At 43.9% G+C, this 15,940-nt stretch overlaps 1 protein-coding gene across 1 annotated transcript in view; it reads left to right on the top strand.

Moving 5' to 3' along the window:
• Positions 1-15,940, top strand: part of GALNTL6 (polypeptide N-acetylgalactosaminyltransferase like 6) — a 1,496,983-nt gene that overhangs the window by 1,422,532 nt on the left and 58,511 nt on the right. Inside the window, exon 9 of the mRNA XM_027548944.1 lies at positions 1,120-1,341. Within this exon, the coding sequence (XP_027404745.1) occupies positions 1,120-1,341 (222 nt within the window). The remainder of the gene's footprint in view (positions 1-1,119; positions 1,342-15,940) is intronic.

Raw genomic sequence — 15,940 nt, forward strand, 5'->3', positions numbered from 1 at the left:
GAGAAAACAAAACAAAAAAAAGGTACAATTCCATTAGGAATAGTCTCATTTAGGACAGTGTAGCAATTTTTAAGATAAACAATTTTCCTAAACATTCCTAGTTACTTGAGTCACTTGTCTCTGGGTCTTAGTGGAGTTCCCAGCCTTTCTGCTCATTTTATCTTCTCAGTGCAAATGAGAAGCTGGAAAGGGTCAATATTCACACCAGTTGGGTGTTTAAAATAAGGCAAGCGAAAAGTGAAAGTGTTACCCGCTCAGACTCTTTTGTGAGCCCATGGACTGCAGCCCACCAGGCTCCTCTGTCCATGGGATTTCCCAGGGGAGAATACTGAAACCCAGGTGTTACTTAATCCTGAAACCACTCCCATGATGGAGGGACAGATGACTCTATGTCCCTTTTTCAGGTGAGGAATCTGAGACCCAGAGCATAGACGTTTCCTGTTGAACCTCAAAACTGGCAAACGCGCAGAGCCTCCTACCCTGAGCCTCCATGCTCCTTCCTCTAAGGGGCCGGCCTCCTTGCTCTCTGCCCCCACGGCTCCACCTGCAGAGGCCCCTTGGTGCCTCCTTAGCCAACTTCACTGTGCCGTGAATTACGAGTTTCCCTGGGCTTCCAGGTGGCACAAAACACCATCAGAACACAAGGTCTTTGTTTCAGTCCTGCTGGGCTCTCTCACTGTGACTGGGAAAACAACAGCCGGTTCTTCCTCACTCTTGCCAAGATCCCTCATTGATCCCTGAACCAGTTTAAGCAATCAGATGCCTAAGAGCAACATTGTTACCTCCAGCTCCAACTCCTACAATTCTGGGTGAAAAATAAAGAATTCATCATTGGGCAGTAACAGCAGGAATGAGAACGCTGATCAGCTTGTCCGCGGGGTGTTTCACTCTGTCTCATTTATTTGGGCTAATTGGCAGTCGAACCCCATGCCAGAAGCAGAAATGCACGCGTGGCCTCAGGCTAACTGTCTCACACCTCTGGCAGTGAGGAAAACTCACCACCAGAGCTGCCTGAGGTTGTCTAATTCCTTTTTTTTTTTTTTTTCCCCATTTCGAGGGCAACTGAGATGCACCGTGGCGGACACGGGCCAGTCACTGATGCTCTTCTGTCCTGTGCAGAACCTGAAGCGGGTGGCAGAGACCTGGATGGACGAGTTCGCCGAGTACATTTACCAGCGGCGCCCGGAGTACCGGCACCTGTCCACTGGGGACCTCTCAGCGCAGAAGGAGCTGCGCAGGCAGCTCAAGTGCAAGGACTTCAAGTGGTTCATGGCAGCCGTGGCCTGGGACGTGCCCAAGTACTACCCTCCGGTGGAGCCCCCGCCTGCGGCCTGGGGTGAGGTGAGGCGCCCGGCTCTCCAGCCCCCTGTGAAAAACAAAGAATTTATCCCCCACGCCCCGTCCCCAGATGGGGGCTGCTGAAGCCCTCTGCTCCCTTGCCCAGCAGTCAGTAAAGGTTGGCTGAAACCATCTCTGATAAGCATCTGTTCAGCCTCTCTAGGAGCTGCTGGGGAAGGACAGTGAGCTCACCCCTGGAGCCCTTGGCCACTGTTGACTCTGAAAATTGATTTTTTTTAGCGCACCTGGAAAATATTTTGATTTGAGATTTGTGAAAGTGCCATAAGAGCTGGCAGAGAATGAAAATGTCTCTGGTGCTGCTGTGTACATAAACGTGCCGTGATGTCCAAGATAAAATCCCTCCCTCCTCCTCACACAGCCTGACTGCTATTTGTCAGAGCAAGGATAAGGTGTCCAGGGGCTTGGCAGCTTTCCTAACCAGGTATGCCAGGCAGAATCACAAGGACAGACTTTTCCAGAATACCCAGCACAGAGGCACGTGTGGAACCTCATCGGTTCCTTGGTGATGGTTTGGTTGCTCAGTGGTGTCCAACTTCTTGCAACCATCTAGACTGTAGCCTGCCAGGCTCCTCTGTCCATGGGATTTCCCAGGCAAGAATACTAGAGTGGGTTGTCATTTCCTTCTCCAGGGGGTCTTCCTGACTAAGGCACTGAAGCAGCCTTTCTTGTGTCTCCCACATTGCCAGGTGGGTTCTTTACCGGCTGAGTCACCAGGGAAGCCCCATTGGCTCCTTAAATAAGGACTAAGCTTCCCACCTCTGAGTGCTGCTTTTTAATTTTATTTCGTGATCTAAAATGGAAACAGCTGGAAAGCCTCCGTTGGCAAATCCAAAGCACGTACCTTTGGGCATGTAAAGGACTCTTGTGACGGGTTCAGTTCCATTCAGCCCTGCTCGTTCCCTTAGGAAAGAGCATGCTAGAGCAGGGATTCAAATGGAATGGTGTGGATTTAGCCGTGGTCTCATCTGCTCATGGCAGCGGACTGGGCAGGACGTTCTCGCCATTCCAAGGCTCTGGGCTTTCGGAAGCCAGGTGTGGACTGTCTCGCCTCATGGAGGAGCCTTCCCATCGTTGTCCTTGGCTTCGTGGTGTGGGGAGAACATGTCTCTGCCTGGTTAGCGTCTGTGACTTCGCGGAGCTCTGAAAACAGGAGAGGCCTGCATGTGGCAAGGAGGGGTGGGGGGGAGGGGAGGTGGGGGGGTGTCCTGGGATGAGCCCAGGCTCCCTGGGGAAACTCCTTCAGGGAGTCACCTGCGTGCTGCTTGTTTTGCTGAGAGGCCCAAAGATATGTGGTTCCCTATAGACCTGGGATACCACCCGCAAGAAGGATGGCGCCAAGGCCAGCACCACACGCTCCATCTCCTAATGTTTTTTCCTACATCCTGTGGTCCTGACCATGGATGCTTAAGTCAGTGAGTTCTTCGGTCTTTAATCCAGTGCATCTTGGGGCTTTGCAGTTCAGATGGTAAAGAATCTGCCTGCAATGCGGGAGACCCAGGTTTTATCCTGGGGTTGGGAAGATCCTTTGGAGAAAGGAATGGCAACCCAGTATTCTTGCCTGGAGAATTCTATGGACAGAGGAGCCTAGTGGACTATAGTCCATGGGGTCGCAAAGAGTCAGACATAACTGAGTGACTAACACTTTCACTTTCTTTCCAGTGCATCTTAAACATTTCATTAATGCATCCCTGGGATATTAATAATATTATGCTGCTAGTATTCTTTTTGTTATCTACCAGGGGCTTAATTTACAGCCACAGAAATTTAAGGTACAATCCAGAGAGAGCAATGTCTAACCCATTGTAAGACATAAGAATTTGTTACCCAAAAAGTAGGTAAGTTTCTTCCTCGAGGTTTTTTTTTTTTGGTTGAGGTTATGTCTGTCGTCTTTCTATAATGATCTAAAAATGGTCCTGCCTTAGTGACTAAGAACATCCTCTAAGACCTCACAGTATCGCTGTGTTCATTCACAGCTGGGTTAAAATCTCATCCATCTTCTCCCTCTGTGGAGTCATATAATTTTTTATTCCTTCCCGTTACTACCTAAACTGCAACTGATCACATTTTCCCACATTGCCTGACTAAATAATAACTTGCATTTATAAAGCACCTTGGGGGGAAAAAATGCATCTTGCTTGGAAACAGATTTGAAATTTCCCTGAGGTTCTAGAAAAGATACAACTTTGCCAGAATAATCAAATGAGAACCATCTTACAACCAGGTAGGCGATGCCAGTTTCTGTATCTATTACTCTTTGTCTTGGGGTGTTTTTTTGAGTTTTTTTAATTTTATCTTTAATGGGAGGTTAATTGCTTTACAGTATTGTGTTGGTTTCTGCCGTACATCAACATGAATCAGCCATAGGTATACACATGTCCCCTCCCTCAAGAACCTCCCTCCCACCCCTCTAGGTTGTCACAGAGCACCAGATTTGAGCTCCCAGCATCACACAGCAAATTCCCATTGGTTATCTAGTGTTATCTGTTAGTCTCAACTGTCTCATATTGCTGCATGGTTTGCCTGGGCCCTAGAGACATTTGAGATCATCATTCTTGGTCTATACAATCAGACATGGAGAATGTCAGATTTTTTTTTTTTTAATATAATGGCAAATTTTTTTCCCCAAAGCTTTAGAACAGCAAACCAAGAAAGGTCATGTTTAGGTTTAGGAAAAGAAGACGGTGGCAAAGTAGTTCTAGGACCAGTTACATTTAGTGACATTTATTCAGTGAAGGGGTGACATACAGCAAGGATGAAGAGTCAAGATGGGAGGAAGGCAGAGGGAAGGGAAACCAACAAATGACAGGGTGTGGGTGTAAACCACACTGGAAAACACCCATTTCCCAAGCAGAGGGGAGTAAGAGTCATGCCTGGACATTTAATGCAGGGGGCGAGGCCATGGTCAGCCAAGAAGTTTGTTTGGGTTTTTCAATAACGTGGAAAACCCAATATTTGCAATGTAGCTTAACTGAAATGAAGTGATGAAGAGGAAAGACCATTGTCTAGCTCTATATTCATAATAGCGACCTGGTATTAATGGTAGGTAAAAATTCTAAATGTGCAGAACATATCTGTGGACCCATTTCATCTCTGAAAGAAATTCAAAGTTTTCACTCATGTTTTTCTTTTCCCTCTAAGTGGGGTGCTTTTGTTTATTACTTTATTTTGGAATGATTTTAAATGTACAGAAAATTTGCCAAAGAAGGTACAGAAGGCTGACGTACATCTTTCATCCGCTCCTAATGTTAGCATCATATGTTTGTGACATTAACCACGGCACATTTAAACCCAGTAATTAGTACTGGTGGGCTTCCCAGGCAGCACTAGTGTTTAAGCATTACCTGCCAAAGCTGGAGATGTTAAGAGACGCAGGTTCGATCCCTGAGTTGGGAAGATCCCCTGGAGGAGGGCATGGCAACCTACTCCAGTATTCTTGCCTGGAGAATCCCATGACAGAGGAGCCTGGCAGAGCTGCAGTCCATGCCGTCACAAAGAGTCAGACGCAACTGAAGCGACTTAGCACAGAGCACAGAGTACACAATTAGTATCCGTACAAATGAATCTCAACTACAGACTTTATTCAGATTTCACCAGTTTTACTTTTCACCAATGTCCCTTTTCTGTTGCAGGGCCCAATCCAGTATATGAAAAGGCTATTTTATTCCCTATAAACTTGAATTTTCCGCATGGGCCACACTCCTACATAAATGTAATAGGTCACTTGCTGTTTTGATAAGAAAGTGAAAAGGGAAACACACATTGTGTGTGTGTGTGTGTGTGTGTGTGTGTGTTTTAAAGCAGTGGTAGCAAGGAACCACAAAGCTCCAGCAACAAAAACACAGCATCCTTGGTGGGCGCCCTGTGGCAGGAAGCAGGTAGCTTGCTGTCTTATTCGCTTGTACTTGGAACGGCTTCCACTTGCTTGTCCGTGCCAACACAACTCCAGGTAAACAATGAAGTGCCAAGGCAGTTTCAGGCTCTGGTCGTTGGAACCCAGCTCGGAAAGGATGTGTGCATTACAGACCATAAACAACAGAATCCGCCGGTTGTCACGTGTGTCTCCAAGCTCATCTGTCCGCTTCCACCCTCCTTCCTGAGGCTCATTCTCCACTGAGATGGGAGATCAGGCCACTGCCTCACTCAGGACCTTCCAACAGCTCTCTCGGGGTCAAAGTCCTCACTGTACCGGAATCACCTGGCCCCTTTTGTGCCCCTCCAACCTCATCCCTCCCTGGTGGCCCCCAGCTTCCTTTCTCCAGGACCTCAGTGCTGCTCCCCATCAGGCTGGGCACAAGCCCACCTTAGGGCCCTGTCACCTGCTGTTCCCCCACCTTAGACCCCAAGGTGCTTCCCTCACTTCCTTCAGGCACTTCCTCAAAAGCACTGTCTTCTCAAGGGCCCTCCCCAACTGTCCCCCCTGTCATGATGCAGCAATGCACATGGGGTTGCTCACCTCATATGCTCCTAACCCCCTGCCCTGCTCTTTCCTTCTCATCAGCATCCCTCACTATGCAGCAAGCTCTGCCATCTACTTATTTCTTGTGTTTCTCATCTATCTAGAGAGCCACTTCCAGGGCAAAGGGATTCTGTTGATTTGTTAAGTTATGACTGCCTTTCAGCAGCTAGAAGCAGGATTTGGCATATTTTGTTGTTCAGTCACTAAGTCGTGTCTGACTCTTTGTGACCCCATGGACTACAGCACACCAGGCCTCCCTGTCCTTCACTATCTCCCAGAGCTTGCTCAAACTCATGTCCATTGAGTCAGTGATGCCATCCAACCATTTCTTCCTCTGTTGTCCCCTTCTCCTCCCACCTTCAATCTTTCCCAGCATCAGGGTCTTTTCCAATGAGTCGGCTCTTTGCATCAGGTGGCCAAAGTACTGGGGCTTCAGCTTCAGTCCTTCCAATGAATATTCAGGTTGATTTCCTCTAGGATTGACTGGTTGGATCTCCTTGCAGTCCAAGGGACTCTCAAGAGTCTTCTCCAACACCACAGTTCACATATAGTATATGCTCAGTAAATGCTTACTAAGTGAATAAACAGCAAAGGAATGGAGGATCCTGACACCTTGTCATCTCTGCATGCACGGCTGTTTGCAGGCCCCCACAGGAAGCCAGACTCTGACCCACCTCACCACATGGGAAGGGTCTCCACACCACCCCCTGGCCAGTCTGCAGAGTCCGCCTCTCTGGGAAGCCTGCCCGGGAAGAGATGGTATGAGTGATGAATCTCAGGTGACTGATTCCAGTGGACTGACAGGTCCACATTCCAAACCATAGTCCAACAAGATATGAAACCTTCTCTTCTGACATCCTAAGGGGAAGAAAAACCTCCAAAAGCAAAAATCCTCTGTATGAACAATTTCCAAATTCCCCCTGCCAGCTTCCTACTCCAAAGGCAAGAAGAGATTAAAGTCACCTCTGATGGAGGCATCATTCTGCCCTCCGGTCACCAGGGTAGTGGGTGGAGTGAGGAGGCGACACACCCTGAGAAAATAAATGGGATTCTGAGTCATGTAGTAAGTTGAGCATCCCTTGGTGCTCTTCAGATAGAAGCAATGCACTTTCCACGATGTGCCAGAGAAGAAACCTGGGTGAGAATGGGTTTAATTCAGAAAGCTGTTCTTAAACCAGGCACAGAGGAAGTGAGTGTCTCTTTTTTATGTCAAGATGCTAAATGGACAAAATAGAATTTCCTATTATGTTTCGCCTTATTTCTTCCCCTCCTTAGAATTCATGAATTCACTATAGCCATTTATAGTACTCCTTCACTATTAAAAAAAAAAGAGTTGTGCAGAATCTCACATCTTCACATGCATGAAGGACTAAAAGACGTAAAAGAGACAGGCGTGTCTTTCCCACTCAGGTGTCCTCCAGCTGTCCTCAATGTGCCAGTCTTGGCACAGCCGTCTGTCATCTTGCCATTGTGCAAAACTTTAAAAAAAAAAAAAAAAAAAACCTTTATTTTAAAAATTCATTTCAATGCCGAACTCCTTCTGCTGCTATTTAAACTCCTCGCTCAAGATTCAAGTCACCCTGAGTGGTGGCATCTTCACACAGACAGGCCCCCGGAGTCGTTCCAGCTCTCCTGCTCGGCTCCAGCTGCTCTTGGCTTCCTTTCACTTTCTCTTTCTTCTGATACTCTCATGGTACATGAGGTCTTTAGATTTCTCCATTCAGCTTCCAGGAAACGAAGCTTGACACTAGGGGTGCATTATCTGATAATATGTGCTGTCTCTTTCAAAAAAATTCTATGCAAGCTTGGCTGCTGAGACAGAGGGGAAAGCCGGGGTCTGGCTCCTCTGGGGAGAGTCATGGCCAGTGTTCTCACCTCCGCAACCTCCACTGGCAGCCGAGTAACCTGCAGAGGACTGGTCTTACTACTTTCTTGGCAACCGTCCCAGTACCATCCCTACCATTCAACTGCTCTCTGTCTAAACCAGATCTGTAAACTGAGCAGCTGTTCAGAGATGGCCTGTCATTCTCTGAGTGTATGAAACTTGAGCTGTCGTTTATTTTCTCAGGCAGAGAGAATCCCAGCATACTGTGCTAGTTCATCTCTCTGGGGCCCTGCACCCAGGCTGAGAAAAATCTAAGACTATATAAAGAAGTACATTGTCCTTTCAGAATCTACTGTGTGCTTTCTCAGTTCTCTCCAGTTGAAGACAAACTTGGTGTTTCAGGATAAATGTGATTTTTTTTTAATGTTTCATTTTTGGCTGTGCTGGGTCTTTGTTGCTACACAGTCTTTTCTCTAGTTGCAGCAAGCCGGGCCCATTCTCTAGTTGTGGTGTGTGGGCTTCTCATAGCGGTGGTTTCTCTTGTGGAGCAAAGGCTCAAGGGTGCTCTGGCTTCAGTAGTTGTGGCTCCTGGGCTGTAGAGCACAGGCTTAACTGCTCTGCATTCATGTGGGATCTTTCCAGATCAGGGATTGAACCTGTGTCTCCTGCGCTGCAGGCAGATTCTCTACCACTGAAGCATCAGGGAAGCCCAATCAATGTGATTTTAGTTTCATATCACCTGCTGAGCAAATTGGACATCCTAATCTCTCCACATTAGCAATATGATCCACGTCCTAATAGAATCAGAGATAGGTTTTTTTTCTTCTTTTCTATAAATATGCCAAACAAAACTTTGTGTTTTCTATTTAGGGCCATGTGACAGGAGTAGATGCAATTTTAAGTGTATGTTAGCCTAATTGTGAATTCATTTTAATGTTAAATTATCAATGATTGGTACCTTTCTCATTTCAAGAATGATATAACATTAACAGAATTTGAGGATCACTCAATTATTATAGCAGAATTTCCAATCCACAGCCTCAGGAGATTGGCGCAGATGGAAAAATCAATATAATTTCTCCAGCCAGGAACATAAGAACACCCCTTCCCCACCCATTCTTTCACAGAAAGCCCAGCTGGCTTCTGGGAGAGAACTCAGAGTGGCCCCTGCGGGAACAACTGCCCTTAACTTGCCTTGAAAGTCCAGTGACCTTCCACACATTGATGGAAAACAAACAAACAACAACAACAAAAAAAAAACAGGCAAACACTGGGAAAGATTCTTGGGGTCCTGGAAGAACACTGAGAAAATACTGAGTGTCATGCTAGAGATGAAGACAGATGCCAGGGTACATCATTGGGCTTAGAACTGGTTTTATCACTTGCAGGCAGACAGTAGTTAAGAACAAGAGCAAATATTCCTCCGAGTGGCTTGCTATGAATTGAGCTATTAGCAGTAGGTCTTGGCTGGCCCTGTTCCAAACTCCAGGACGTGCAGTTACTGCACTGCTTAGACGTAAGTCATCCCTTCCATTTGCAGCTTAAAGGTCATCAGTCAGTCTGAGATTTTGTGAGGGGTCTGAAACATAACTGTCCCTGTCTTGGGTTGAGAGATGGGAAAATCAGCGTGTGTGGGCTCGCCTGAAGCCTCCATTCTTTCTGCACATTTTGTTTTCTCACAACTATCTCTTTATGGGTTTTTATCCACTTGAGTAGATTCCAAGGAATTGACTTTGACCACCTTTAGATTTCTAAAACTCTCTTTTTATCCCATCAATAACAAACTCTTAGATCTCTCCCATTTATGGTGACATGAAAGGCCCTTCTCTTGAGCTTCTACTGCCAATGTGCTGTCTGTTAGTTGGTCAGTGTCTAGATAAGGTGACCCATCTATTAGGTACATTACAAAGAGAAACTAACAAGGTAATCTCAAGAGTAGCTTAACTTTCTAGACAATCCCTAAAACAGGAAGGACAAGTCAATTTTTCTTAGTCTTGCTCTAGACCCAAATAATGTAGAACTGGTTACACATATTCAAGATCTTTGGCCACACTTTTTTTAAGCCGGAATTGCATACCAGTTGGCAGCAAACAGTTTGGTTCCAGATCCTAACATCAAATACTGCTATTCTACTGGAAATAATGAAAAACCATAGGATGTGATGTCAGAAAGCTAACACTTCTACTATATTCTTGTTTTAAAATGTACTGGGATTTCTGATGTTAAAAACATGGGCAACAGCATGGTTTGGTTAAATCACAGCCCAGACGAAATATATAAGATCACGAGGGAAAAACCACACACAACATGGATGTCATCTTACATAAAACTGGTGACCAGGAACCCCGGAGCAGCGTTAGTGGAAACGCTACATCAGGCGGCAGCAGGTGTGTGGGATCAGCAGGAATGATGGTAGGGAATGTTGGTAGGGAAGAAGTAGGAGAGTGTGGACGGTGCTATGAGCTGCAACTCAGAAACCAGCAAGTATTCACCCCCAAAAGGAACCCATCCTTTACGAAACAGGAACAAAAGCCTCAACTCTGCAAATGAGCCAGTGAAAGTCAAAGATTCCCTCAAAGGCTCCACGCTGAGGACAAGAGCAAAGAAACCATAGGCAACTAGTAAGGGGCCCAGAATTCAAAGGAGCCGAGTCCGTCCTCTGCCCTAGATCTCTCTCTGCAGCATCTCAGAAGTGCTGTGAAATATGCCCTCTTGGAAAGACAGAGACTCAGGCTTTCCAGTTCCCTTTCCCTCACCTTGCTGAAAAAAAAAAAAAAAAGGAAAGAAAAGAACCTGCTGCTAGTGGGGTCCAGAAAGAAACACCGGGGACCCCAGAAAGACAAAGGCTTCTAACACCAGAGAAGGGGGGGTCTGAGCTGGGCCTCAGGATATGCTGGACAAGCACCTAGAAAGGCAGCCTCACTTTTCTGGAGGGAAAGACCCTCAGACTCTAGATGACACAGAGTTACAAGCAGAAGCTCCTATGAATCAGGCTCTCCCTGATAGAGAAGTCATCAAAGATATAAAGAGGTATGTTTTAATCCATCACAGTAATGACACAGAAGAGAACCCTACAGAGGAACTTCCCAAGAGAATGGCTAATTTGTATGTGCAAAATAAAACCAGATTACAATAAAACCCCATACAAAGATTTAAATGAACCAGATAAAGTTCCCAGAGATGATGACAACATCCCACAAATGTGGCCACAAAGAGGATGACAAGTGTAACAGATTTCTAAATGAACTGAAAGAAACATAAAAACAATCTACACTTGGAAGAATCATACAAGTTAGAATTAAAACAGCTCAGAAAGAAAACACTTGAACAATAAAGTCCTACTGTAGAGCACAGAGAACTATATTCAATATTTTGTGATAAACCATAATGGAAAACAATGTGAGAAAGGATTTACATATACACACACACACATGAGCTTCCCTGGTAGCTCAGGCAGTACAGAGTCCACCTGCAATACAGGAGACCCAGGTTCAATCCCTGGGTTGGGAAGATCCCTTGGAGAAGGAAATGTAAACTCACTCTAGTATTCTTGCCTCGTGAATCCCATGGACAGAGGAACCTAGTGGGCTACAGTCCATAGGGTCACAAAGAGTTGGACACAACTGAATGACTAACACTCTGGGCTTTCCAGGTGGTGCCATTTGTTTAAAAAAAAAAAGTTTTATATCTATATATATGTGTGTGTGTGTATGTGTATATATGCGTGTGTGTGCACATGCATCATGTATGTGTGTATATATTTACATATATAACTGAGTCACTTGCTATACCAGAAACTAACACAACATTGTAAATTAACTATACTCCAAAAAAATTAAAAGTAAACAAAAAAAGACAGTAGGATTGATGTGAAATGTGATGAGATACAAACAGAGCTGAAAACTCAAGAATGAAAAGAGAAGAAAATGAAAGAAGGAAAAAATATCTCAGAAACAAAGGCAGAATTAGAAGAAACAAAGAAACAAATAGAGCCATGGGAGGTCCAGTAAGAGAAACCAAGGCTGGAAGGGAGGAGACTGAAATTAATAGCAGAAATAAAGAAGAGACAGAAGATTCTACCAAAGATTTGAAACAACAGAAATTTAATGAAGATTTAACATCAATTCTGAAAGAAGAACGCAGAACCTCCAAAAAATAAAAGACACCAAAGACATAAAGCTATAGTCAAGAAAATCTTCAAAAAGATACATGAATCTACATATTAAAGGGACTGTAGCTGAGAACTACAGATCTCTTTGATAAAATTAGAGATACCAAGGGAACATTTCATGCAAAGATGGGCACAATAAAGGACAGAAATGGTATGGACCTAACAGAAGCAGAATATGTTAAGAAGAGGTGGCAAGAAATCACAGAAGAACTGTACAAAAAGATCTTAATGACCCAGATAACCATGATGGTATGATCACCCATCTAGAGCCAGACTCCATCCTGGAGTGTGAAGTCAAGTGAGCCTTAGGAAGCGTCACTATGAACAAAGCTAGTGGAAGTGATAGAATTCCAGTTGAGCTCTTTCACATCCTAAAAGATGATTCTGTGAAAGTGCTGCACTCAAGATGCCAGCAAATCTGGAAAACTCAGCAGTGGCCATAGGACTGGGAAAGATCAGTTTTCATTCCAATCGCAAAAAAAGGCAATGCCAAAGAATGTTCAAACTACTGCACAATTGCACTCATCTCACATACTAGCAAAGTAATGCTCAAAATTCTCCAAGCCAGGCTTCAACAGTACATGAACTGAGAACTTTTAGATGTTCAAACTGGATTTAGAAAAGGAAGAGGAACCAGAGATCAAATTGCCAACATCCATCGGATCATCAAAAAAGGAAGAGAGTTCCAGAAAAACATCTACTTCTGCTTCATTGACTATGCCAAAAGCCTTTGACTGTGTGGATCATAACAAACTGTGGAAAATTCTTAAAGAGATGGAAGTACCAGAACACCTTACCTGCCTCCTGAGAAATCTGTGTGCCAGTCAAGAAGCAACAGTTAGAACCAGACATGGAACAATGGACTGGTTCCAAATTGGGAAAGGAGTACGACAAGGCTGTAGATTGTCACCCTGCTTATTAAACTTATATGCAGAGTACATCATGAGAAACGCTGGACTGGAAGAAACACAAGCTGGAATCAAGATTGCTGGGAGAAATATCAATAACCTCAGATATGCAGATGACACCACCCTTATGGCAGAAAGTGAAGAACTAAAGAGCCTTTTGATGAAAGTGAAAGAGGAGAGTGAAAAAGTTGGCTTAAAGCTCAACATTCAGAAAATGAAGATCATGGCATCTGGTCCCATCACTTCATGGGAAATAGATGGGGAACAATGGAAACAGTGACAGACTTTATTTTCTCGGGCTCCAAAATCACTGCAGATGGTGACTGCAGACAATGAAATTAAAAGATGCTTGCTCCTTGGAAGAAAAGCTGTGACAAACCTAGACAGCATGTTAAAAAGCAGAGACATTACTTTGGCAACAAAGATCTGACTCATTAGAAAAGACTGATGCTGGGAAAGACTGAAGGCAGGAGGAGAAGGAGACGACAGAGGACAAGATGATTGGATGGCATCACCAACTCAATGGACATGAGTTTGAGCAAGCTCTGGGAGACAGTGAAAGTCTGGCATGCTGCAGTCCATGGGGTTGCAAAGAGTCAGACATGACTGAGAGACTGAACAACAACAAGCTCAGAAAATCAATCGAGGACCATTAAGACTGGAACATTTCTAGTAAAACAGTTGCAGTTTTTAAATGATGAAAAGCAACATCACTTTGCCAACCAAGGTCCGTATAATCAAAGCTATGGTTTTTCCAGCAGTCATGTATGGATGTGAGAGATGGACCATAAAGAAGGCTGAGTGCCCAACAATTGATGCTTTCAAACTGTGGTGCTGGAGAAGACTCTTTAGAGACCCTTGGACAGCAAGGAGGTCAAACCAGTCAATCCTAAACGAAATCAACCCTGAATATTCATTGGAAGGACTGATGCTAGAGCTAAAGTTCCAGTACTTTGGCCACCCGATGCAAACAGGCAACTCATTGGAAAAGACCCTGATCCTGGGAAAGATTGAAGCCAGGAGGAGGAGGCGAAAGAGGGTGAGATGGTTGGATGGCATCACTGACTCAATGGACATGAGTTTGAGCATACTCTGGGAGATAGTGAAGGACAGGGAAGCCTGGTGTGCTGCAGTTCATAGGGTCGCAAGGAGTCGGACACAACTTAGCAACCAAAAAACAACAGTGCATGCAAAGGAAAAGCAAACAAACCTAAGTTACACTTTGAATCACAAACATTTTGTGCCAGAAAACAATAGAACAGTGTAAAGATCCGTTAGAAATTAAAACATGAGCAAAAGATTTTATATCCAACCAAGCTGTGCTTCAAGTATGAAGGCTTTCAAAAAAAGAAGGTTATAAACATTCCAGAACTCAGAGATTAATTTTCCCAAGAGTCTTTCTGAGGAACCCTACTTGAGAATGAGCTTCAGAAAACCAAGAGATGTTTAGATTAGCTTGGCCTGCAGTCTGGCAGAGACTGGCTATAAGGATAAAAGGATATGTAAATGTCATATGGTCAGACAACGCGTAACAGAAATAACACAACATACAAATACAGAAAGTAAGCAGAAAGCAGAATAAATTCCCTCAGGCATTAACTAGGATTAAAACAATACCACCTGCATTTGAAAAGATGGCTCAGAAGGTAAAGAATCTGCCTGCAATTTGGGAGACCTGGGTTCGTTCCCTGGGTTGGGACGATTCTCCTGGAGAAAGGAATAGCTACCCGCTCCAGTATTCTTACTTGGAGAATTCCATGGATAGACGTTATAGCCCATGGGGTCGCAAAGAGTCAGACGGGACTGAGCAACTAACACTTTCACTTTCATCTAGATTTAGACACTGAGGAGAGGGAATAAAAAGGAAACGACTGTAGATAATTAGTACTGCTGAGAAAAGAGCAGGATTAGGCATTAACCAAAAAAAAGAACCTTCAGATATTATATACAATATTAGAGTAAAGGTAACTGGTAGAACAACAAGAAAAAAATCAGAAACCATATGAAATGCCAAAGATTACAAAGAGAAAAGAAAATGAATCGCACAGTGAAAGATTTACTAGATACAGTAAATAAATAATAAATCAGCATGTCATAGCTGAGATCAAACAACAAAGAAATGTGTTAAAAGAAGAAAATTCAGATCAACTAATGAAGCCAATCTAACTCTCTGTGGTATGATACATACCACAGTCAAAAAAGACACAAAGATTAAGGATTAAAGAAGAAGCATAGATACACCAGGGAAACTCATGTAGTAAGAAAGCACAAGTTCATATTTTAATATAAAACATGGTAGAATGAGGGGAAAACACACTAAAAAGTTAAAGAAAGCCAAAAAAGACATTATAAATGACAAAGACTACAATCTGTAGAGAAGCAACTTTTATGAGGTAGAAACTGTTGTAAATGAAGAAGAAAAGGACTGAAATGTACCAAAAATGGGACAACAAACATCTCTCAGTCCAAGACACAGCAGGTAAACCAAACTTAATAAGATTCCATATAATCGAAACCATGTAATTCGGAATTCCCTGCACTCCAGTGGCTAGGACTCCAAGCGCCTATTGCCAGGGGCTGGGTTCAGTCCCTAATTGGGGAACTAGGATCCTGCAAGCCGAACAGCATAGCCAAGAATAAATATAAACCTGGAAAAAAATAATAATAAAACATGTAATCAGCACTGTAAATAGAATAGACCTCTTTAACTCTGAAACATTTTTTTAAATTCACATTATTTTCAAGTACACAAGTTTGAATGTATGTTCCTGTTATAAAGAAACCAGGTTTGCCTCAGAGATCTACATATAAAAAGAAATCTAAACACAAAATTAACAGAATAAACACTTAGAGGATTTTAAATTTGAATTGGAAATGGCAAGGTGGATCGGGATTTTTTTTCCCCTTGCTTTCTAAAATACAAATTTTCAGTTCTGTTCACTGAGAAGGACTAGAAACAACTCCACTCCAATCTCACAGGCACATCTAACTCTCAATGTGGTCTCTAAACTGGATTCTCCACTCACTGGAACTAAGGTTCCTTGAAGAAATGATTGATCCTAGGTGTGGGCAGGAAATGTAGGAAAATGGGCTGGGATATTTTGCCCCAGAAAATAAGGAAGGGAAGGAAGCAACGAGGGTCTGATCAAGAGGACACAGGTCGGGATGCTGTTTATTCAAGTGCTGCTGCTGCTTAGACTCTCAGTCATGTTCAATTCTTT

Source organism: Bos indicus x Bos taurus, chromosome 8 (genome assembly GCF_003369695.1).
Source record: "Bos indicus x Bos taurus breed Angus x Brahman F1 hybrid chromosome 8, Bos_hybrid_MaternalHap_v2.0, whole genome shotgun sequence".
In the NCBI taxonomy this organism is placed as follows: domain Eukaryota; kingdom Metazoa; phylum Chordata; class Mammalia; order Artiodactyla; family Bovidae; genus Bos; species Bos indicus x Bos taurus.